The sequence below is a fragment of the Lolium rigidum genome, chromosome 2 (genome assembly GCF_022539505.1).
Source record: "Lolium rigidum isolate FL_2022 chromosome 2, APGP_CSIRO_Lrig_0.1, whole genome shotgun sequence".
In the NCBI taxonomy this organism is placed as follows: Eukaryota; Viridiplantae; Streptophyta; class Magnoliopsida; order Poales; family Poaceae; genus Lolium; species Lolium rigidum.
This window is the reverse complement of record NC_061509.1, coordinates 10,491,893-10,517,154: the sequence shown is the minus strand read 5'-3', so window position 1 is coordinate 10,517,154 and position 25,262 is coordinate 10,491,893. Positions and strand designations below refer to the sequence as shown.

Here is a 25,262-nt window from a genome sequence, read left to right as displayed (position 1 = left end):
TTTCTGATCGATCCACGTCTAAACACGCAAGAAACGCAAATAATAACACCTCACACGGTAGAAAAGTTGACATTGTTGAATGGGTCGCAACTTAACAACTTCCATATATAATTTCGTCCAATTACAATGTCAACTCTTGCTAGCACATGGTACGGCAATTGGTATTGCAAAATTACAACTGTCTTAATAGGAACTAACACTAAATAGTGTCTAGATACATCTAAATTTAGACGAATTTGTAACATCCTTTTCAGGACAAAAGTAGCAGTAAAATTGGTCTTCAGAGTTTCACCGAGAAAAGACATAAAAGACCAAATAGTTGCTTACTTGCAGAGACAAAAATATCATGCTTTGAAATCCGACATTAGATTCAAAGCTGACCAAAGATGGATCGTATCAGATGTAGAGAGAAAAAGAAAAGGTTATTGAAGGTTATTGTCAATCTCAGTCCCAACTGTTCACTTGAGCAGACAAACAAATCTCCTCACTGTCTCATAGAGGTGCTGAAACGGGAAAGAAACGGCGGTTGCAAATGTTACCACCACCTCTATTTACACAGTGGGTACACAAGTAAACAAGCCACCATGGGCAGCTACTGTTTCAGAGGTCCTCTTCGTTTCTCAACGTTCTAAACTAGCAGCAGACTTAGGCGGTCAAAGCAGAACCCACCATGCCACCGGTTAAAATAACTTCCATGTTTCGCCTAGCAAAAAAGAAAATTCCACACCTGATCATGGATGGATATTAGCAGTCCGGTGCTGCTCCTGCACCCTTCAGAATGTTATCATCAGTGGAGGTGTCGTACCAACAGTACAGTCATCAGTAGACAAAAACTCCTAGGTTGAGCGAGAAGTTGGCCATTCCAAATCCCTATACTTCAGAACGTCAATCTTGTCCAAGTTGTACTCCTGGCAAATGCTTGAAATAGTGTCGCAGTCCAGACCCTCATCCAAGCCTCTCTTTTCAAGGAACCCAGCAAGCCTCTTCGATGGCTGCAAATTCTGTTGAAGGAACAACACAGTGAGCATTTTTACAAAGTGCATGCCAGAAATGAGATACAGGGTACAGGTCACTGGAACATATAGTTAGTCACACGTGAGGCTACATGCTAATGATCAGAAGGTTGCAGCCAAGCAAGCACAAGAACTTGAGACCGAAACCCAAAACACGCAAGAGACGAGAGTACAGAAAAAAAAAATGCACACAGCTGCTGACAGTCACTGAAATCTAACATCCTCTTCTAAATAAACTTGAGGATATACAGCAGAAAGCAAGAAGTGTAGAGTGCCAAGCTACCATCACCCAATGACTCTTGCACCTAATTGGTGGAGATACATGCCGCTCTGAACTCTCAAGAGTCTACACAGAGGCATGTGTGACCAAGGACTTTTTTTGATTCATCTACTTACCCAAGGAGTAACCTCTTTGTCACCATCCTTTCCTTCACTAATTCCCTTTTTCTTATCAACAAGTGCTTTCCATTTGCCCGGGGAATCTGAGACTAGCAGCTGGAGCCTCTCACTTCCCTGCATCAAAATAAATAACAAATAAACATATCTATTTGATTCCCATTTTGCTAACTCTTATATGGTACATCTGTTATAGTACATCTCTAGCTCTATAACAACATCAAAGAACACATGCCAGTCTAGGTGGTCAATCAAACAGTCCTCAAGTAGAAACTGTGCCATCACCAACAACTCTTCTCTTTCTAGCAAACTTTTAACTTGCAACAACCTATTTGACTTGCATGCCCTCTATAGCTTCTTTTTTCGAGAAAACGCAAAGGACCTTTGCGTTTCATTTCATTGGAAAGATAGAGTTTAGATTACATCCTCCTAGGAGGCAGTTTATCCTATGGAAAACAAAGTTTTGCGTAAATTATTTCCTATAACACTATACACCACAAACAAGTTTACAGAATATAACGAAAAAATAGAAAATTAATCAGAAAACGTGCTGACTGCTGAGAGAGCAAGTTCACAAGTTAGAATTCAAACAAACTGGAATTGTGTTCGACATGCTTTGAGTATATACACCAACATTGCACAGGAAAATCCTAAATTCACCCTCTACTACATTTCACCAAAAATATGGAGTTTGGGTAACAGCAGAGAATAGTCAAAAAAGAATTAGAGAATTGATTAGCTCTCATACCTGCAGAGCTCTCCAATGAGAATAAGAGCGAAACAGCATCCAGAAGAATGGTATGTTTGGTAAAGGCAGTACCTGTAGATGAATAAATAATGTTCTGTTAACAACTTATTTACCTTATGTAGTAACGAAGTACAATAATGCAACATACAATCAGATCTGTTGATGAACCAGACGATGATAAAATACGACAACTGCACTGAAAATGGCTACGTGCTAAACCATTAACTAGATAAGATGAATCACACTTCCACAAAAACAATCATTGTACAACATCTTTGAACATTGTGAGTATGAACCGTACTTGCACAAATCTAAGCCTGGTCCCTTAAATTTTTAGATACAAAAAATGGGCTTATCATTTCTCTATTCACAGTTTGGAGTACTAAGTCACAAAGTAGAACACGCGAGAGAGTTAGACCTCAACCAACTGAGGCGTGTGCAACACTAGAAGGCTAGAACGAGGCAGGAACAAATGTTCAAATGATGTGACCACTAAGATCTACTATTTTCTGTGGTCAGCACTCCATGGCACTAAAATATCAGCGATTCAGCGACAAGTATGAAATAACAATATCTTTGGAATCAACAACAAATGTGAAACATGATCTTCGGAATCATTCAAATAAATGTACTGGACAAACTATCATCAATTGTAGCCAACACTTTCAAAACAATGACTTACCATGAACACACTGGTAACTGGCAACAAGCAAATAGAGGCATATAGCCACTTCTTGTGAACAGAAGCACCCCTAACAGCAATGTGCCGCAACCGCCGACGCACAAGACGGGGATTTATACTGCAGTTAAAAAATGGTTTAAAATAAGTGTAAAATATGTTGAAGCCAGATGTAAGCACAAACTTAAATCGTACAGAACCCACTTAGATATATACTAAACATCCTGCTCAGTGTAGTTGACTAGTTCTATATCATTGGCAACAATGCCTACTTGCTGGTAAATGATATATCGCGCGTGTACCTCGAATATCAAAAACACAGTTTACAGTCACAAACATCAGAAATATTTCAATACAAGACAAACAGTTTCGATGTTTGAACATCAGCTTTCAAGAATGAAATTTCATAACTAAACTCAGCACGCACTAGCACCTCCCTTCCATTTTAGCAGCCACAAGACAAGCGAAAACTAGCATGTCCCTGTCATTTGAAATAGTAGCACTTGAAACTGTAAAAATTTACCTTTACTAGTAAATCCCCAAAAGAAGGCACGTACATTGTACAGCCATGGAGAAATAACAACACAAGCTATCACCACTGACCTTGCTGGCTAACAGAAGCTTAATCGCACAGAACCCACCTACATATAGTATAAAACATACCCTGCTCGGTGTGTTTAACTAGTTCTATCATTGGCGACAATGCCTACTTGCTGCTAAATGCAAAAAAAAAAAATGAGTCCAACAGGGATTAGCCCCTGTTAATTTTTGTTTACAGAAGAAACAACCATGCACAGTTCCCATGCAAAATGCTAATGGTATATCGCAAATGCGCATCCAATAGAAAAGATATACTAGTTTACATTCAAAGTCCCTAACATCAGAAAACTTTCAATACAAGACAAACTGTTTTGACGACCGAGCTTTCATTTTTCCCAGAATGAATTTTGGCACCTAAACTGAGCAGCACCACCCTGCCATTTGGACACACCCAACAGACAGAAACAAAGCAACGCACATTGTACAGCCATGGATAAACATCAACGCAGGACATCGCCACTCACCTCGCAGGGTACACGATGTCGAGCTTCGACACGTCCTTGGTGACCGACTTGAGCAGCATCTCCGACGGCCGCACCCGCGACAGCAGCTTGAGGCCGAAGCTGCGCGACAACAAAGCGAAACGGCGAACGGGATCAGCATCCGATCGATCATCTCGTCTCCACACACGCACGCGCGCACGCCAGAACGTTTAAACCACCACGGACCTGTGGATCCGGCCCTTCACCGACCCCGCCGGCGCGCTCCCGAACCCGTTCCACGCGGTGTTCATCTATCAAGGGGGAGAAACCGGAACCCTGTCAGAGACTGAAAACGCAGGGCGAGGGAGACGGAGGGGGAGACGCATTTCGTCGAATACTTTGTCTGCGACGAAGTCGGCGACCGCCTCGGCGTTCTCGGGCGCGGTGCGTCCGCCGGCGGAGATCCCGCGCCACAGGTCCCTGATCGTCGGCGGCGGGGGGAGCGCTCCGTGGCCCGCGGCGGAGGCGGAGGTGGCGGTGGCGGGGGCGCGCGGGCGCACGAAGCACCAGGCGCCGCGCCTGATGGGGAAGACGACGACGCGGGCCTGCATGGTGGTGTTTGCGGTGGACGGAGAAGTCGTCGGCCGGCGAGGGAGGCGGCGGCTGATCGCGGCGTGGGATGCGGCGAGGTGGAGCGGCGCGGTCGTCGAGTGGAGGCTTGCAGTGGGGGCACAGAGTGTTTTGTTTTGGGCGTCCACGCGGCGTGGGGTCGCTCTGTCTCAGCCGTTGGATGGCGATCCAAAGGCGCTTGGCCGCTTGTTTCCATTTATTTATTAGAGCTCTATTTATTACAACTATAGACCGGATCGGGTCGTCTGTGACTGTCAGAGTCTGAGTGGAAACATTTAAAAAAAGATTCTGACAAGGAAATGTTTCACAACACAATGGATAGTATCATAATATTGTATCATACTTATGTCATATTTAATTATTTGTAGAATCTCAATGCAAATATGTGTACATGATGTATTTGTCATGAAGTTTTTCTAGGTTTATGTGTCATAATACGGTATCATATTATGATACTACTCTAATTTCTCACCTCATTAATTGATGTGACATATCAGATTTTTGCCAACTTGGCATGCATGATACTACTTATGATACTCCTATTGGGGCTAGTCTTAATGTTCATGCGAAGCATCTTAAAAGAATAGACAGCGGAAAAGTTTTTTTTCCGAAAAAACTGCCAATCCATTGATAATTATTTGTAGTACAAAGAAATAAAAAATTATAAAAATTATAAATTGGTATTTACACCACCTACCGATGACTACAGACACTAGCAAGCCAGACGAAGCTTTTTGTAGTGGAGCTTATTGTAGCAGACAAACGAGAAGTCATCGTGTTAAGGTCCAAAATAACAATCGCACCAAAATATGAACCATCATCAAAGATGATATTCATAGGTCGGAAGAGATAGACCTTAAACCATGCCGACAAATACGAATATCAAATGAATACCACAAAATTTGCAGGGCACAATTCCGCGCTTGGTGCCTCACGGGAGCAAGAACAATGTGGGGAGGACAGCGGAAAAGTATTTAACATGTGGATGGTGCCATTTCCTGACAAGGTTCAGTCTTGGCAAGAACAGATTCTGCCGTACCAATACTTAGATAGATGAATGCAAAATGGATCAGTGGAGAGTGAAATTCTACGAATGAAAGGAACCGGAAATCCACAATGAGAACCAGATAAGATTAACACTAGTTGGATTTGATGCAGTGACCGAAACCAAACCAAAAAATATTATTCGGTCCGATTCAGATTAATTACCACAGATTCAAATTCGGATTAATTACCACAAATTCAATGTACCTAGACAGATTTAGGCAAAATGCAGTTAATTCGGATCGGGAGGGTGTACCAAGTTTTCAGAACACATGATTCGCTGCCCGGATGTTCATAACAAGGAACTGTCCTTGCTCAATCACACGGCAGATGGGCAGCTCTGTAAGTTTCGGCGCCTTACAAAGAGAAACAACGAGATATAAGTACGGTTATCGCGCACAATTTAAATTATGATAATAACCAGCAACCAAGGAGATGGGGTCTGTTCTTCCGGAGGATACAGTTTATTCATCGAGCTGTGCATTGGATACAGTTATGGGCTTTCCTACTACCGGAGGATCAGCGCAAGGATATGGATACTAGATGCAACAAGCTGATGTTGGTTACTCAGGATTTCTACTACCGGGCTACTGGATGGCGACACAGTAATAGGATAGAGTATGGCTAGCCTTTTTTTTTTTTTGCGTATTGGACACTGGCATTAAAAGAAACAACGAACAGTACAAAACACCCCAAGAAAAATGAAAAGTACAACGAGATTCTTGAGAAGCCCTTCAACTTCAACCTCTAGACCATGTCGACGGCGCGCCGCCGCTGCCGCTCCTCCCTGAGACGGCTTAACGTTATTGATTGCGGACGGGAAGTCGCCGAACGAGTCAAGAAGACCACATCCGTTCCGAAGACGTAGAAGAAGGATGAACTGCCGCTGAAGCTCCTTGACGATCCGAAGATCCCCACAGCCAGACGAAAACCTCGAAGACGACACCACTCCCACAAGCCTCTCAACGTTGCCGCCGAGATGGGGTTGAAGCCGGGGAGACTTTATTGCATGAGGCGGCGCCACCACCACCTGAGCGCCGCCCCTACAAACTTTGACCCTACAAACGAAGAACGGAACGCACAAAATAGGGAGTGGAGCCCTCCCGCCGACAAGGGCCGCGATCCACCGCACCCCCATGGCCCGAAGGCCACAGAGGCGAGGCAGATCAGGCAGCACCGCCGGCAGGAGGCGTTGGTCAGATGCGATCTCGCTGGAGCGGTTCCGTTATTGGTTGATTCATGTAGCAACCTTGTCGGATCCATGAATGTACTTTGTATACTGTTGCTTTCGTACTCGATACTTTGTGATCTTTAATAAAGGGCCGTGTGCATCAATTGATGCAGAGGCTGGAGCTTTTGCTCCTTTATCTAAAAAAAAGGAGATGGGGTCGAGCTCCGAGGCTATGCAAGTCTCGGAAACAATAGTGACGTCCCGACATCTTACAGACAGCAACCACGGGATATAACAACAAGCATCACATAACTCAAACCATGATAACCAGCAAGACAGCAACCAAATGATCAAACACAGATCGATTACGGCAGGCAGCATACCACACGATCCCATCTCCCAGAATGTATAGAGTTCGTCTAGAAGATGCAGACCACATATGGAACGCGGCCCATCAGGTCTAAATGACGGCTACTGTCACCCATCTAGATGAAGTCAGGGCAAACCAGAAAGGCTTTACCACTAGATGCTAAGAGCGAAATCTAGTGTCAAGTGCATAATAGTATCTTGGTACATACAAACAAGACACCAAACTACCTGATGTGGTTCATAATATAAAATTCGGAGACCATCTTGGTGTAGCATCGCAGCACAATTCACAGAAGACCACGCGCGTGTTTCCTCCACCTGTTTAACAATTCAGAGATCAAATTTTCTGCTTCACTATGATTCTGATCATGTTTTAGTCAGGTTGTGTACATTGCAATATAACACCGTGTTCCTCCCACCATCCCATCTCATCTCCCTCAGTACGCGAGGAGCGTTTTTCAGTTTTCAGGTGGTGAGCTCGACGCTGAAGTCCCAGAGCTTCTTGGCCAGCTCCACGTCCTTGGCCTTCTCGCTCGCCTCGTACACGTTGCTGTCACTGAAATACTTCCCCGACACACCCTTTGCGCCCGGGTGCAGCGCGACATAGCACGTGGTCGCTGCCCCCTGTTCGCAGCACAAACCCAAGGCTCATGTATCAGACAGATCCAGGAAGAAAACCAAGATCGCAGGAATGCAATCTTAAGCATAGTCATAAAACAAGTGGCTTGGCGAGATCTAGATTTGTGCTACCAATGTAGTATACAGTTTAGTAGTCGTCATCTTGCAGAGACCATACATGCTAAACTAGATCTTCAAGTTTAGGGGCATGTAGCAGAACAAGTGAAGTGCAGCTGTGCAGGTCCCTAGATCGACGCCCACTACTCCAGTTACAACACGACACAGCCCGAAGGCAGCACGGAAAAAATGAAGGCAACGGCCACATAGCGGCAAACTAAAGAACGGTTACTGCCCAATGAACAATAGCATAGCCGTAAAAAAAATGACTTAGTAAGATCCACAGTTGTACTATCAATATAGTACAATATGGTAGTGGTCATTTACGGAGACCGTACATGCTAGAGTAGATCTTTAATTGTAGGGGTCTGCAGCTGAACAAGAAGTGGATTCTTAGATTGCTAAATCTAGGGCAAGAGTGATTTAACTATATATTATAAATCTCTTTACACTTTGCTCCAAAACTAAGGATTTGTATGCCATTTCCAGGCAAGTTAAAGCCACCTGGAAAACCCCAGGATAGAAGTTGGCGACAGAGTAACATAGAAATCATTGATCAACACAATATAACACGAAGTGCTACATTTATTGCATTTTCTTTCCTATTTATGTTCTGTAATATGATAATATAAAGACCCTAAAGACTGAGCATAGTAGTGCAAAAGTGTACCTGATTAGCATTTTTCAGCACCAATTTACCAATAGTACGAGTGAGAACTGCATATGATAAAATGATGAGATCAGTTGCTACCGCTACAAAATAAGCTACTAATAGAAATCTAATGTTAACCAACAAGTAGAAGTATTGTTTAATTTCAGAGCTAGAGGTAATTTGCACATCATTTTGATTGATGCATGTGTTTCTGTCTAAATCTTAACATTTACGGTATTCCCTTTTTCTGCTGCTGTGAGTACCATGAGTTATTCAAAGTAAGGAGAAACGTGATTCAAGACAATTTCTTTTGTGAAATCAGGAATGAGAAATTTCTGTCAAGTATATTTACCATCTATGATACCGTGGTAGCGCAGAAGGTTCGTGATGATACATCCAGGGTGGAGAGAATTTGCAGTGATGTTAACACCCTCTTCCTGTTAGATAAACTGTTGTATCATGGTCATGATGATTTCACATAGTTGAGCTCAAACAAAGCTATGTAACATGAAAACGAAACTGAAAACAGACAAAACAAGTTACATGCAAACAGTTTACAAAAGTCTGACACACTACTACCCTATGAGGTCTCCCCATGGTTACAGTTTACAAAAGTTCTTCAACTATTTTAGACAAAGTGGAAAAAATGAAATAATGGCATGCAGATCGTGTGCAAAACAGCTTGGTTTCCTCAGCATAAGTACTCATGTTGGAAGTTTGGAACAAACACAGACATATAGCACACTGTACCTAACAAACTCGAAACATGGTGCAATGTCCCAACTACAAAATCTGATGAATGAACACACATTGAAAGAAAACACTTTGGTGGAACTAAGCATACCTTGAATCTCCTAGCAAGTTCATTAGCATGCAAAATGTTCGCAAGCTTTGACTGCCCATACGCTCCAAAGGTGCTATACCTGCAGAGCACAAGATCGAAGATCAATTGAATGGATTTGTCTTAGATGAAGGAAACAGGAGGGAGGAAACAAATAATTACATACTCTGCTTCATCATTTATCTTGTCAAATCGGATGCCTTCTTTGTACGTAAACCTGTGGACCTCTGATGAAACATTGATAATTCTTCCTTCCACGTTTGATTCACGAGAGGTCTTCTTCATGGTCTCCAGCAGAAGATTTGTCAAGAGAAAATGCCCTGAATATTATGACACCAGAGTCATATTTTACTATGCTGTTGTCTGAAAACATAACACCACCCTAACTTTTGTTAACGCTGACACATTTCCATCTGAAACATGGGAGGGTGAGAAGTAAATTTCAATGGTAATAACACTATATTGTTCAGATGAAGCTGTGTAGTATATCAGGTTATGTAACTGGTTCGTCATTAGCTAGTCAAGTAGATGTGAGTCCGTAGTTATACCAACATGGTTAGTTGCAAACTGCATCTCTATGCCATCCTTTGAGAGGGTGAAAGGAGTTGCCATCACTCCTGCATTGTTCCTGCCAGAGAAAGCACCATGTAATCAGGGAATGCAATGAGCTGCAAAGTACAGTTGAACAAACATGTGAGCGAGCAGAGCATAAAAATAGTACTCCCTCCGACCCGAAAAAATGGGCGGGCGGGCGTTTTAATTAAAATTTACAGAAAACCCCTTAGAAGTTTGAAAACTTTTGCAATCAGGTCCTCCCGTCGTCTTCCTCGCGTCGCCAGGACGCGCGCCGCTGCTCCCCGGCGACCGCACGCCGCTGCTCCCCGGCGACCGCGCGCCGCTGCTATCCGTGGCTCCGCCCTTTCCCGCGGAGAGATCCCAGCGGCCGGACGCTTCTCCTTCCCCTGCCCAGGCGACCTCGTCGACGGAAGGGTCGAGCTCGCCGACGGAAGGTTGGAGCAAGGCCGCTGGTGGAGGGCGCCGGAGCGGGGTATCAAGGCCGCAAGGACGCGACGGCCACGCCGGTGAAGGACGAGCCGCCGGAGAACCGCAGCGCTTCCAACCTCGCCGGAGTATCTCGTCGCTGCCGCCCCCAGGGAGGTGAGCTCGCCCTCTTCTTTACCGGCACCTCTCCGTGATGTCTTCTGGCCAAGCACCTCCCCATGTTCTGCATCCGTCCACTGGTACAATCAAGTAACCTCGGCACTCTAACAACATCAAGAATCTGAAGTTCAAAACCTCCTTCCCCGATGAAGCAGTCGTCCCTGAAGTTCCTGGTGGCAAAGTTTTTGAGCAACTGCCTGTGGAAAACATTATCCCATTATGAACAAGCTCCCTGCACTAGAGTTTAATATGTTGGTGTGTGCAAAAGAAACAGAAGCTATGATAGCATCACTTACGTTATGTACTGTAGGAATGTAGACATAGGTTCATTGGTCTGACACAACATGTGTTTGTATTCATCAACCAGCTTAAGAGTGCACTTCTCCACAATTGTTGTTGTGTGCAATGGAGAAGGCTCTGCAATTGATCAGAGTAGAGTTTTATCAGAACAAGCATACACAGCAACTATCTTGCCTACGGATGCTTTGGATAGTAGGCCGGTATGGGCAAGGCGTGGCGAAAACATCAGATCCTCCAGCCATCATCATGTGATCATTGATCTACAAGAGAGAATAAGATCATATATTATAAGAGTAGAAGCAAGAATATAGACGTCTAGCTAGTTATGATCCCCCTCACCTGCTGATTAGATTCACCCAAAAATTGCTGCCTCAAGTGCTGATCTCCATAGCCTTTCCCTTGATGCTCCGACCTCTTCATCCGCTCAAACACACTGATGCAATCCTGAACATCACCATTTGGCCAAATTGAATTGGTGCAAGGTTAGCAAAATGAATTGCCAATATTATTTACAGGTCAATAAAATCAAACATGGTCTCAAAGAAAAAAATACTGCCAAGCACCGCTATAAATGTTCATCTTGTGTTCCCTAAAAGAAATGTTCAGTTCAGTTTTATTGTAAAGATACAGCAGCATATAGGTCTACTAGTCCAAGTGAACTGATAGCAAAGTACTGTTGGACAGGCATTGAGGCAATAAGTAAAGGGTCTACAATATTTGAGATGCTCTCCTTGTCATGTGTTTCAATATAGCCTAACGTGATTGCCAACCAATCCTCTGAATCAGTGTCATTTGAGCCACTCGCACCGAAATTCCCGGTGATTATCTCAAGCAGCACCTTTCCAAAGCAGTAAACATCATATGAGCAGCTAGCAGGTGGACCTGTTGGTGAGAAAAACATGCCATAATGTTAGACAACATGGTTAGCAATGCTCATCAGGATTACTGCACATATGCTGTAGTAGACTATAAAACTACCAGAAAGGGGAGTTATGCAGAAGCTTTACACACCTGATATATTCTTGTCAAGAGACCTGTAACAAAAAAAAGACAAATGTAGATGTCAGCCATATACTCATACACCAAATTTCCATAGTTTTTGTTTACATAAGGACAACACCCTTTTGTATAACAAAAAGTAAACTATTACAGTACTCCTTCCTTTTTGGGACATTATGTGACAGCTTCCTTCCTTTATAGACAAAAGGTATAAATAACAGTTATATGTTAACATAATGTTACAGTAACTGGAAACAACAGCTATTTGTCATCAGATAAATTCAGTACTGTTAACTTTGCTATCATATAGGACAGCTATTTGGGCAGCGGATGCTCTATACTCATAGAGCACATAATTCGAGAACTAATAACCTTCCTTATCTGGAGGTCCTACTTGGTAACGCACTATGACAGTAAATTGCAAATCAGAACACAATATGGAAAAAGAATTGAGGGTTAGTTTAGCACACTCTGTTCTTATTCTTCTCCACTAACTGCTCCTCCTCGGACCTGAAGTGGAACAAGTGAGCTTACACAAGGATTATGTATTGCTTATAATATGGAACATTGTAATGACATGGATTTATTTTCTGCAGCTGGTTCATAATAGGCGAAAATGGTCATGCTCATTGATATCAACTCAACTCCTCCAGAAGAGGAGGATGATGTAGGGAGGGTTCTGGATCTGAACTTCAGTCCACATACTCCACAAGAACAAGAACAAGCTGCTCAGCCAGGTCACATTCCAGACGAACAAGAACAAGAACAAGCTGCGGAGCTAGAACAGAATCCAGAACAAGAACAAGAACAAGATGTGGAGCTAAACCAGAATCCAGAAGAAGAACGTAATTTGCAGCGGCGCCGTAAGGATGTGCCAGAGAGAAGCAAATTTGCCTCATATATTGCATTGAAAGCTTTAGGCAAAGATAGACCTGTTGTGAAGGCAGATAAAGAAAATGTGGCTCAACTCTTGGGAATAAGTCTTCGGTCAGTCGAGAAGACATGGAAGAAGGCAATGGATCAAGAGGCCAGGAATGAAGTGGTTGATTTCTCCAATAATCGGAAGATGTGTGGAAGAAAGAGGAGAGAGCTTAATCTGGATGAAAGGGTTCCTCAAGTTCCATTGAACCAAAGGGGTACACTGAGGGCGCTGGCAAGGTCCCTTGGTGTCCCTTTCTCAACACTACAAAGACGGTTGGCATGGGGCGATTTAAGGCGCCATACTAATAGTCTGAAGCCATATCTATATTTGGAAAATAGACTAAGAAGACGGCTATATTGCATCTCAATGATAGATGAACCATCAATAACAGATGCAAAGGTTATCTTCAAAATGATGGGGAACATAATGCATATGGATGAAAAATGGTTTGATATGACAAAGCGCAATCGAACATATTACCTAACTCCAGAAGAACCGGATCCAGTTCGCACTATCCATAACCATAACAACATCGGTAAGGTGATGTTCCTAACTCTGGTTGCAAGACCAAGATTTGATGCACAAGGTAATATGACATTTGACGGAAAGGTCGGAATTTGGGCTTTTGTCATAGAGGATGTGGCCAAGTACAACTCAAAGTATCAAACAAAAGGCGATTTGATGCTAAAGAATCTCAATGTTACTAGAGAGGTGATGCGGGAATACCTCTGTGAGAAGGTAATTCCAGCAATTGTTGAAGTATGGCCCGACGATGGAGACGTGGGAACCATATGGATACAACAGGACAATGCAAGAACACATGTTCCGCCTGATGATCCTATTTTTCAAGCCGCCGTAAAAGCTTCAGGATTGGATATTAGGTTGACTTTTCAACCTCCTAACTCCCCAGATGTGAATGTTCTGGATCTCTGCTTCTTCAGTTCAATCCAATCCTTGGCATTTGAGAGTGCACCTAATACTCTCAAAGAATTGATAGAATCAGTAGAACAAGCTTACGATGCATATGACGTGAATACACTTGCCAAAGTGTATGTCACCTTGCAGTCTGTCCTTGTGCAGATTATGAAAAACCAGGGTGGAAATACATACAAGCTAATTCACATGGGCAAGGACAAACTGATAAAGGAGGGAAACTTGCCTGACACACTAGAGGTTGATAGCGAACTATATGAAGAAACCTTAAAGTTGATAGAGGAATATGAGAAGCAACTAAAGGAGGAAGAGGAGAAACAGATCAAGGCTACAGAAGCAAAGAAAGCATCAAAGAGAAAAGGAAGATCCCAAATAATTGTGGACGATGACACCATTATCACAACAAAAGAATATAGCACATGGTTGAAGGAACCATCAAGCATTATCCAACCATTGCGTCGAGTCAAGACTGTATGTCAATGTCCTATTGCTTGTAATTATCTGTATTAAGATAGGTCTAAACTGATGCATCTTACTCACAGAATTTTATGTCTACTATTTACAGAAACTTGACCTCATCCGGGAAACACAAATAGGCAAATTTGAAGCTGCAATACAGCCAAGAATAAAAGAAGAGAAGCCTAAGCAGGAGAAGAAGATCGAGGCAAAACAACCAGCCAAAGCATCAAAGAGAAAAGCACGCAGGACTGGCCCCCAAGTAATTGTGGATGATCACATAATTATCCCAGGAAATACATATGACACATGGTTGAATGACCCATCAAGCCTTGTCCGTCAAAGGCGTCGAGTCGAGACACATAAAATTAACCTCATCCGGGAAACCAAAATAGGAGAATTCCAAGCTTCAATACAAGAGAAACTCGGATAAGGAGGACCCAAACAAACAGTCCTAAAATAGCTGGCATGGAGTACTGTACAATTGAACTGAGGAGAAGCAGGGTATATTGAACAAGGAGCAAACAAATGTAAAGTAGAAGCATGGTATATTGCAAAAAATGTAAAGGATAAGATGGTATAATTGTGTTGTCTGTAAGTCATTATTCTACAACTGTGTTTACTACTGTGTATATATGTACTTGATGGCATATACTGGTAGATTGCAATGACAGAGACAAGGAGTAATAGATTGATGGAATATTCTAGCATGCAAATTGTTCTGATTTTCAGTTTGTCTGTTTTTTGCAGCAACTCTTTCCAAGAAAGCCTTCAAATCAACAACATGATAATTCTTTCTCTTCATGTTTCAAACCAAATTAACCTTATGCAGTCTGAAAAATTAAAACTAAAAATTTAGTCTGCTGAATTTCGGACAAGCTGGGTAGAAGACTAGTTTAAACCACAAGCCATAAGTCAAAAAAATAAAAACTGAGATGAATATTACAGTACTCAATAGGACAACAATACACTGAGAGAAACCAAGAAGACGTAACACAAGGCTGTACTATATGCAAGGTTACACAAGGAAGCAGACTATCGACAAACTCTATCGAAAAACCTGAGCTATCTCCTTAAACTGCAATGGAGCAACAACCGTCAGTTTTCCAACCAAACCAGAAAGCAACCATGTCATTCAAACAGATTAACGACGCAAGCAACGGTCAACATCAACTGCTGAATTTCCCAACACAAGCACTTAACACATTCTTGCAGATATGAAACACATTGTTGCAACTAAATTTAAAGCCTGGGATGAACTGGAGGAAGGAAAGCTCACTCTGATCCACATGACAATTCAGTTACGGAGTATGACACACATTCTTGCAGCTATATTTAGAGCCACATTACTTCTTATCAAACAAAGCAAAAGCTCAGTAATTTTCGCAGTTAAACAAGCTAATGGCAACTCATACGAAGCATTTACATCGACATGTAGAGCAATTTAAACCCTCATGCTTCACCACATGGCTGAAAGGTTAGATAATTCAATTGGTCTCTGATCACTGGTAAGCACACTCTAAATTTGTCAATTATAAAGAAGCTAGAAAGTTCAGATGCTCTAAATAAGCACGAAACTAGATTGTCTACCTAGAAGCAACCATACAGGCTTTGTAATGAGAGCAAGTGCAATCAGTGGAGGTATCATGAACTTTACATAACCCCGGCTAAGCAGCAGCACCTAACTCTGGCTACCATTTCAGATCGAACCCAGGGTCAAACTGTAGGAGTTCAGACGGACTAAATTATGCTGGCAAACGGAACATCTGCAACGGCAAGCCTAATAAACAGTTGACTGAATTGAGCAGCAGCGAAGCGGGTAAGGAGGATCTGGACCTGGAACTCGCGCTCGACGGCGTGGGCGGACTGGAGGATGGCCCCGGCGGGCTTCTTCCGGAGCACGTAGCGCCGGGTCTCGGTGGCGGAGGCGGCCCGGAGGCAGTAGGTGGGGTTGGACTGGCCGTGGCCGAACTGCGTGAGCGCCAGCGCGGGCGCCGGCGCGGGGAAGCCCTGGATGTGCGCGGCCGCGTAGCGCAGCAGCGCCGCCTCGTCCAGCGCCAGCGCCGGGTCGACCGGCCACATTACGCCAGGTGGAGAAGGTTGCAGGGGAGCTCCGACAGGCGGTGCGTGTGGCGGCGCAAGAGGACGCGAGGAATCCGCTGGATTCACCCCGCAGACTACGAGCATCGCCGCCGGAGCCGGCAAAATTAGATGCTTGGGGGCAAAAGGGATCACTTTCATCTTTGCTCCCTCCTCGTTGGGTTCTGGTTGGTCGAAGGAAGGCGGGGAGATGATGAGGAAGGAAGGCGGCCGGCGAGGGAGGGGCGGAGCAGACGGCGCGGGCAAGATGTGGCCACCGGCGGTGGAGTAGCGGGGAAAGGGGGACGACCAGACGAGTAGCGAGGATAGAGACGACCTCGGTTGTTTGTCGGGAAACTTGGAAGGTGTGTTTTATAAAAAGGACATCACGTCCACTAATTCGGGTCGGAGGGAGTAGATGTAAATAGGAGATGTTTGTGTTTATCCAGGATTTAAGTGTCCTGGTGCAAGAATCGCCATAGGTAGTTGCTAGGTACGTCGGTACTGGGACAAACTTGTTGGACTGTTACAATTGTACAGAATGAACTCATACTGACCGAACACCCGACATAGAGACAAACCTCAGAGATCATATGCTAGTAATTGTACTGAAACTATCTGCATACAGACAACCAGCTAATTGTACTGAAGTGATTTAACACCTTTGAGACGCACGGGGAGGGAGTGTATGAGTATATTAGACTATTATTAGTACTATGGGAATTAAGAGCAGAGGGTGTACACGAGGATGTTGAGCGGGAGGCCCTTGGCGTTGAAGTCGGCGGCGAACTTGCGGACGGAGGCCATGGAGGAAAGGTCGAGCTCCATGACGTCGAGAGTTGCCGCGGGGTTGTCCGCAAGCACGGCCTGGCGCACGGATTCGGCGGCGGCGAGGTTCCTGGCGGCCATGACGACGTGGGCGCCCCGCGCCGCCAGGACCCGCGCCGTCTCGGCGCCGATCCCGCTCGACGCCCCTGAGGTTGGAACGAACCGAATCGAAATGAAGGCGGCAGAAAAGGCAAGAGGAAAGGAGGCGGCAGGGGAGGAGCCTTACCGGTGACGATGGCGGTGAGACCTGCGGCGGAGAGGCCTTGGGTGACCTGGTCGGCGGTGGAGGCCCAGGAGAAGCCCGAGGCGCCCTTCCGGCTGAAGATCCACGGCGGCATCGTCGCCTGCGGCAATGCGGTTATTGATCTCCGGCGGATGAATCAATTAATCGATCTCATGCAGAGAGGGGGGAATGGGGAAGAAGAGGAGTGCGGCGAAGTCCAGCAATCAGCACCACCCGCCCGCCCGACGTGCTGTGCATATTGTTCTTCTCGAGTCAACGCACTCAGTGCCTCGGACCCGATTTCTGCTCCAAGGTGAAGAAAAAAACCACTTATAAAATAATTCGAAGGAAAAAAATAAAAAACACAGAAGACCCACCCTTGCTATGTTCTGGTCAAATTTGTATGAAACAACCCGTAAAGGTGATGTGTCAGTTGGAGTGGAGTAATTTGGTAGTATGCAGTGTTGTTCTTGTCGAGTCAACGCACTCAGTGTCTCGGGTCCGATTCTTTTTAAACAGAAGGCCAAAAGGCCCAGCTTTATATATAAAGTCAACGACCACATACGATTCGATACAACGCACTCCAGCACATCACGATAGCTGATACCAAGTTTTAACAGGTCCACACAGGTCCAAACAACACAGGAAAGAAGTACATCGCGCAACAACAAGGACTAGGTAAAGGCACGCCCGGGGGTGGGTCATGATCATCCAGCCGCCTCCGTCCTGATTGTCGCCTGTAGCCTCCTAAGCTCGCCTATCGCCGCGTCCAGCAGCGGCCGGTCCCTCGGTCTGACCAGAACCCTCCATCTCTGCATGTACATGGACATATGATAAATAGCATCAACTTGTTTTGTATGTTCCATAGCGCCCAGGACTGAGCCGCGAAGGTGAACCAAGCTAGCCTACGAAGAGACCCCGAGCGACTTTGAACGATGGCGATGAAATGGCCAACCCCTGTTGGATTCCAGTCGCAGTGTAGGAGTTCCCTAATTCCCGCCCACATCATTCTTGCCAAGTGACACCCAAAGAAAATGTGGTTGCAGTCCTCTGTATCCCCACAGAGGGGGCAATCCCCATTAGAAGGATCATTCCTCTTAGCCAGCTGAACCCCGGAGGGTAGCCTACTCCTAATGAGCTGCCAAAGGAAGACTTTGATCTTGGGGGGCACCCTAGCCCTCCAAACCTCCTTAAAATGTGTTACCGCCACCCCCTTTCTCCTTCTCCTCGAAATAGCTTCCTTCTCGCTTTATAAATAAAGCCACAACGGTAAACCAATATAAAGTGGAGAGGAGAACCTCTTCAAGTGGAGAGGAGAACCTCTTACCAAGCAGTTTTAAGAAGAAGAAAAATGAATAACGCATAAGATCCACAATTGCTATGTTCTGGTCAAACTTGTATGAAATGACAGGTAAGGGTGATGTGTGTGTAAGTTAGAGTAATTTGGTGGTATGCATGTGGAAGTAACAATAATATATTTTGCTACGGTTTTTACCTTTTCACTGGTTAACTCACTAAGGATAAATGATTACTTATGTTATTCTTCATCCAATGACAATCTAGTTGCTTTGTTTCCTCAAAATAGTATTATGTTAATGTTCTTGAGGAAATACGTTGTTCAATCTTAAACTTGGTTTGAGAAGTTTTTTCTTTACAAAATAGTATTAGGGAGATGTGTTCCATCATCTCAATGCTAGAACATGATCCCTATATCAATGTGTATCAACTACTCAATTTATTTTGCTATCATTCATTTTTTGTTTGTCAACACCCGGATTTTTAAGTCCAGATGCCTATTATGCCATTCATCGCAATCCCAGAAATATTGTTTTGCGAGACATAATAGATTGATATCACAACACATCATTCATTACAACACATAATCGTCTTACAACAAAGGATCACATGATCCAGTTTTAATACAACATAGGGGATCTCGAGATCCAAATACAATTCATACAGCGGAAGCGAAGTAGCGGTTGCGGTCCATCTGTTCCACAGGCAACTGTTGACGTCAGGAGTAGTCCTAGTTGTCGTAGACGTCCTGCTGTCCTTCATCCTGGTATTGGGGCTCTTCTTCATAGTCTGGCCATTTGAATAGCCAGGGACACAGCCATGAGTACTTTAAAGTACTCGCAAACTAAGCTAATGTAAACACTAACAATTATATCAAAGGGGTTCTAAGCTCTAGGTTTATTTGCATAAAGCCAGTTTTATTTCGTAAGCAGTTAATAAACAAAGACTCCTCATTTGCCTAACTTAACTCAAGTGGGAACATTAGTGTCATTCCCACAACTCAGTTGTGATTCAAAGTCAAAGTCACCTTTCAAACTTAAGTCACACGTCACCATTCATATTTTGGAAAAGTTCTGATGACGGAACAGTATGGCCTTTCCAACTGTCCATGACCGCGGACGCGGTTATTCGAATAGGTTAAAACTCTGTAGATGTTGTACACTTGTGCCACAATAATTGCAATAGTCCGTCAGGGGTAACTGGCCCTGATTTATCGCACTCAGTGTGCGAACTACCAATCCTAACCTTTCATTTACATACCCTAGTATAGGCACCTCTCCCCATGAGCTTGGCCTCCCGGTGAGAGCAAACCGCCAACCCGGGAACTGCACAGGGCTTGGGTAGGACATTCACCTCATTTCACGTTATTTCACTTTCAACGGAGGCAGTCTTGGCATAACCCGTATGACGATTGTTCAGAGGGAACCCATACTAAAATACATAAGTTTCCAGTTAAGCCTTACCCAGATTCAGGTATTGTGGGGATATTTAAGAATTGGAATGGTATCGCATCCGAACCCAACCATCAGTTTTTGGTAAATTTCACCAAGTCATTCACAAGTTATATTCACCTTCAAAATCTTTCAATAGAATGACTCATCATTCCAAGGTTTTCAAAGTCATTGGTTTTCACAAATTCCCATCTAGAGTAGTCCATTTTAGTTTTAGCACTAGCAACTAGTCATGAGGGGTGCTAATCAACTTGTATTGCTCTAGGCTAAGTTTGAGGCTCTTGCACTACTCCATAACTAAACTAATTGAATCATGAATCAAAAAGTAACTTTGATAAATAAAATTCAATAAAGCTTGTAAAGTAAAAAAACTTGGGATAGGACCATTAGGCATAAAGTAAAATGTAATGGTGCCTTGCTCTTGTAGAGCTTTGCACTTGGGTAACTTGCAAGGGTATAGCTTGCAACAATATAACTTGCATTAGTCTAGCTTGCCTTGGTTGGGGTAGTGATCAAAGTTCTCTTCTCCTTCCTCTTGGTAGAATACCTCCTCCTCTTGATAGTCTCCGGTACTAGCGTCTATAAACGAATACGAGGATACAATCACCAAACAACACTTAAGTAGACTTAGTTAGCCTTAATGGCTCACACAAATGATCTAGCATCATCACTTAACATTGCTACCCAAAATTATGCTAGGGTTTTCTTATTTAGTGTTAGGGAAATAATTTCCTCTCATTGAAATGTGGATTAGGGTTTCTCTTTCGTTTGGAGAAATAATTTCCTCTCATTGAATCTTGTTAATATTTAATCTCCTCAAATAACCATGTATGATCACATGTTGACCAAGGTCAACACTTCACACTTATCATTTGAGAAACCTGATTTAAATGAGGTTCTATACCTCATGCAATTTAACTCATATTTGATTTAATATCCTCAAGTGAGCAAATATGAGACCATGCAATAGAGGTCATCACATTACTTCATAACACTTGAGAAAATGATTTAAATGAGGTGCTACACCTCATAGATTTGAAATCTTAAATTTTGAAATAATTTAAATGGGCTAGTATTGACTACATAGCCAATTTTGGATTCTAGCCCATGATCATATGAAGTAACTATGGTATTTTCTTACATACTAAATTATACAACATAAAATATGATTTATGGGAGTTGGAATCAACTCAGAATAGTTTAAGGTTGATTTTAAATAATTATTTGAAGTGTGAAAAGTTACTGATTTGTCATTTTTATGGTAGAGTATCTAGGATGAATTTTCAATTGAAACTAGTGGGATTTGAAGGAGCATTTCATGAGCTTTCCAACAACATCAAATTCATTAAATTTGGTTGAGTAGATTTGAAGTTATTTGATTTTGAGTAAAGCATCTGCAAGTAATTTGACTGAAATATTTAATTCGAAATCAAATTTCTGGGCCTAGGCGGGAAAGAGAAATGGGCCAGGAGAGGGGAAAAGAGCTGGCCTGGCCCAACTACGCGTCTGGCGCGAGCGGGCCGCCTGCCAAGGTGGGGCCCAGGCGTCAGTGTGACTTAGCTAGCGAAACGGTATGGACGAATTCCAGACACACGATAATAACGAAGATCTACGGCTCACGCTCGTCTCCTTCATCCGACGGGGAGCAAACCCTGGGCGCGGCAGAGGGGTCGCGATGGAGGGCTTACCGGCGTCCGGCGGGGTCAGCGAGGCGGGCGATCGGCGTTGGAGACGACGGCGGTTTGATGGAGGGTCGCAGGAGGGTCTGAGATGGTCACAATCAACGGCGTCGTCGAGCTACCATCGCGGCAGACTTCGGCGAAATTGGGACTGGCTACTGCACAATGTGGACGGGCGAGAGTTCGAGGAGATCGAGTGAAGGGAGGGGAGCAAGTTTGTTGTGGAGAATGAAGGCTGAAATGGCCTCTATTTATAGGAACGCGAGGTGGCCGTGGGGTGCGGGCGAGGTCGACGGTGGTGATGGCGTTAGGAGCTGCGAAGGGGCAAGGTGAGGGGTGCGTGCGCTTCCTGGCATCATGACGAACACGACGCGCGTGCTGGTGCAGCGAATGGAGGACGAGGGAGTGCGAGCGTCGTCGCCGTCCTTGCAGTACGGGTGCGGCAGGGTTTTGATCATGGCATCGTCTACGGCGCAGGCGACGCCCAATGGGGTTGTCTGGCAGTGTCCTGGTAGAGCATTGAGTGAGCGTGTGCGAGGAGAGAGGGAGAGGAGGACGATGGCGACGAGGCGAGGCAGAGCTCTGGCGTGTCCCGTGGCATGCCAGTGCAAGCTCTGGCGTGTCTGTGCGTGGTGATCACGATGCGTCCAGGGCCTTGTCGTGGTGCTTTTGATTTGGGATCATGTCTAGCATGCTCGCATACTGTCTGGTGAGTCTAGATGACAAGGTTGGAGGGAGAGGTGAGGTACAGGGACATGGGTGGCATGATGGTGAGCAAGTGGATGGCATGGAGTGGCATGGGGATGCTTTGAGCCTTTTTCTTTGTCTCTGTGGGTTTGTCATGCATGAGTGAGGTGAGACCAGTGGGTTTGGCAAGGTGAGAGGGATAAGAGAGAGAGGAAAACCAGATTTGGCATGGTGAGGTCAATTCAATGGCATGGCTGGGCATTGGTCTTGTGTGCATGATTTCTTGTGTAACAAAGGTGTTGCAAGCTTGAGTGTGATGAGTTGAGTGTGTATGACATGGAGCACAAGGTTGGAGAGGGCTAGATGTGTGCACATTGGATTAAAGGAAAAGCATATGTGGCACATGCGAATGAGTGGCATGCTTGGGCATGGTGATGATCATCCAAGGTTGTGTCACTTCATTGAGGTGCTTTCAGAGTACATGGTGTACTATCAAGGATGACAAGAGAGAGAGAGAGAAAAAGCAAAAAGGGTGGGATAAAGTGAATTGTACCTCTCTCTTATTCTATGTGTACTCCTTCTCTTAATGCAATGATCTCTCTTGTATTTACTTTTGATCAAATTTCTGCATGGATGTGTTCTAAATGATGTTGGGCAACTATGTGTGGCATTGGTTTGAAATTTGGAGAGGTTTTGTGAAAATTCAAATAGTGGAGGGAATCTAGAATTTGTTTCAAGGTGGCATCTTGGCTTGACTAAATGGAGCAACGGTCAAAGCTTTGGTCAAAGTGGTCAACACGAAAAATATTCATCTTGATGACGTCTTGGATGAGGTGCAAATAGTTGTTAGGGTTTGGTTTAAGAATCTCTTAATAAAAGGGCTCAAAGTGGGTAGGTTGTTAAAAATGGCACAAGTGACCATTATCACATGCCACATGGTTTTTGATTTTTCTTTGATTTGATTTCTTTTGACCCAAATGATGTTGTTGAATGTTGAAATGGTATAGAGGAGTGATCCAACCATTCACAACAAGTCTTAGGGTCAAGATTCTCAATTTCATAATTTGGCTATTTTACTCTCATATGCCTCTATGGCATTTTTATTTTCTTTTTAATTTCTTTTGTTCCACCATGAATTTGACTTGTTAAGTACTAGGTAAGGTTTAGTAAGGTTTTTCAATCCTCTAAACAAGGTAGAAAGGCCTAGGGTAAAGTTTTACAAAAATAGCCATAGGCACATATATGAGGCTATTTATATTTTCTCTTTTTCTTATTTGTTTCTCTTTGATCTAAATGATCATGGTTTAGGGTTTAGTGGGGTCTAACAATGGTTCACAACCATTTAGAAAAAATAAAAAGGGTATATCCCAAGATTTGCAAATTCGGGTTTTAGGCTTACATATATTTTCTCTTTTTATTTATTTTTATTTTGCTTTATTTCATTTGGACTTCAAAGAGCAAGGTTTAGGGTTTTAGATCATTTTCAAACACTTTAACAAACAAACATGGCATAGATCATCAACTACAAGCATGAGCACTATGATCCTTGTAGAACTTAAATAAAGTTTTTGTTGGTTCCAAAATTTGGAATAAGTGAAACTCCTTTTCTTCTTTGTTTTAAAATTTTGGGATGTTACATTGTTATTGAAAGCTATATAGGTATTCATGCTACCTTGTTTATAGAGATCAAGCAAAACCATGAACTCCATCCATTTTAGTTCATAAGAAATAATTTTTAATTTGCGTTGTTTCCAATTTTACTTTCAATAATTACTAATTTTGAAAATACTAATAGTTTGCACTTCATATTTACTTTATTTTATTTTTGTTTTGTATTAGTTACACATTGACAAATACCTTGGTGGAGTTTGACACACAAAACTATTCTTCTGCATTTGCAAGTTGTTTGAAGATGATAGAGAATAGAACCACCACCACCCCCCCCTCCGGGGAGTTTGATATAAACCCTCGAATCATCCATGTGAGTAACGCTTGTTGCATCAGTGTGTTTGGAATCCCAGCGAGTTGGTAAACACATGTAGTTTTGTTGCCATCATCTGGTCCTTCATGCTTCGTCGCATCCACTCAAAGCGCACCGTCTGTTAGATCATGCCAAGGCAGCACAAGGAGTTGTGCCCCCGCATCCCGGAGTTCGCACACGAGGAGGCCGTACGCAAGCTCTTGGCAAACGCTCCAATGCAAAAACACCGAAGAATTGACGTTGTCTACAGCTTGATTTGATAATTCTGTTGGAGATATGGGGATAAAATTGACGATACATTCTGGTTTTCCTACCGCCCTGTTTTACAACATCTATAATTTTGCTTGTATCCTATTTTACATCATCTGGTGCTCTATATTATGTGTCTTAAAACCTAACAAGTGGTGCCCTATGACAGTTTTGAGCCCCTTTCTTGAAACTTTTTGAAACTCGCACTTTTCAGCCTCCAAAAAGTATGCAAAAAAATACCTAGACATATACATCAAGATTGTACGACAAAAATTCCGTTTAAAAATACTTTATATTTTGGGAAATTCAAAAAGACAAATTTTTTACAATACATGTATGAAAGCCCTATATAGTGTCAGATATTTTTTTTTCCTGCAGCCCAAAAAATAACGAGTTTTCTACTGAAAACTTTGAACGGATATACAAACCATGTATGGGTTTTCCAGAAATAAATTTTGGAACCTTCTGAACTTAAAAGTACAATTTTTTTTTTTGAAAAAAAGAGGCCACACTGATGCCCAGGTGCACCCCAATTCTCGTACTTTTCAGGTACCAAACACCGCTGTGGGCAAACCGGAAAGGTTTTTTGCACGGGATGCCACGGCCCACGAGCGAAGGCCATGAACATATGTACAGTCGGCCAGGAACATATGTACAGGGAGCAGTTATGGATCACGGCGGTCTCTTCCTAAAGCACTCAGCCAGAGGGCCCATGATA

At 43.6% G+C, this 25,262-nt stretch overlaps 2 protein-coding genes across 2 annotated transcripts; both read right to left on the bottom strand.

The window, feature by feature from the left end:
* Positions 1-306: 306 nt before the first annotated feature.
* On the bottom strand, positions 307-4,469 carry LOC124685949 (uncharacterized protein C23H3.12c-like). The gene is made up of 7 exons (XM_047219970.1): positions 4,257-4,469; positions 4,105-4,169; positions 3,901-3,999; positions 2,840-2,957; positions 2,158-2,229; positions 1,410-1,526; positions 307-1,001 (listed from the first exon to the last, which is right to left on the bottom strand). The coding sequence occupies exons 1-7, from the start codon at positions 4,467-4,469 to the stop codon at positions 837-839; spliced, it is 849 nt and encodes a 282-aa protein (XP_047075926.1). The 3' UTR covers positions 307-836.
* Positions 4,470-7,323: 2,854 nt separating this feature from the next.
* LOC124691279 (short-chain dehydrogenase TIC 32, chloroplastic-like) lies at positions 7,324-17,348 on the bottom strand. The gene is made up of 8 exons (XM_047224555.1): positions 17,205-17,348; positions 16,893-17,124; positions 9,849-9,928; positions 9,467-9,620; positions 9,304-9,382; positions 8,812-8,896; positions 8,478-8,524; positions 7,324-7,696 (listed from the first exon to the last, which is right to left on the bottom strand). Exons 1-8 carry the CDS (start codon positions 17,314-17,316, stop codon positions 7,538-7,540), a joined length of 948 nt encoding a protein of 315 aa, XP_047080511.1. The 5' UTR covers positions 17,317-17,348; the 3' UTR covers positions 7,324-7,537.
* Between the last annotated feature and the right edge of the window lie 7,914 nt (positions 17,349-25,262).

What these genes read in the sequence shown, in the direction of transcription:
- LOC124685949 (XM_047219970.1), bottom strand. Translation starts at nt 4,469, where the DNA reads ATGCAGGCCCGCGTCGTCGTCTTCCCCATCAGGCGCGGCGCCTGGTGC. An exon ending in GTGAAGGGCCGGATCCACAG is followed by an intron (nt 4,000 to 4,104) that starts GTCCGTGGTGGT and finishes GTTGTCGCGCAG; the next exon opens with CTTCGGCCTCAAGCTGCTGT. An exon ending in CAGTTACCAGTGTGTTCATG is followed by an intron (nt 2,230 to 2,839) that starts GTAAGTCATTGT and finishes ATTCATCTACAG; the next exon opens with GTACTGCCTTTACCAAACAT.
- LOC124691279 (XM_047224555.1), bottom strand. Translation starts at nt 17,316, where the DNA reads ATGCCGCCGTGGATCTTCAGCCGGAAGGGCGCCTCGGGCTTCTCCTGG. An exon ending in AAGATAAATGATGAAGCAGA is followed by an intron (nt 9,383 to 9,466) that starts GTATGTAATTAT and finishes TGTGCTCTGCAG; the next exon opens with GTATAGCACCTTTGGAGCGT. An exon ending in CTACCACGGTATCATAGATG is followed by an intron (nt 8,525 to 8,811) that starts GTAAATATACTT and finishes TATCATATGCAG; the next exon opens with TTCTCACTCGTACTATTGGT.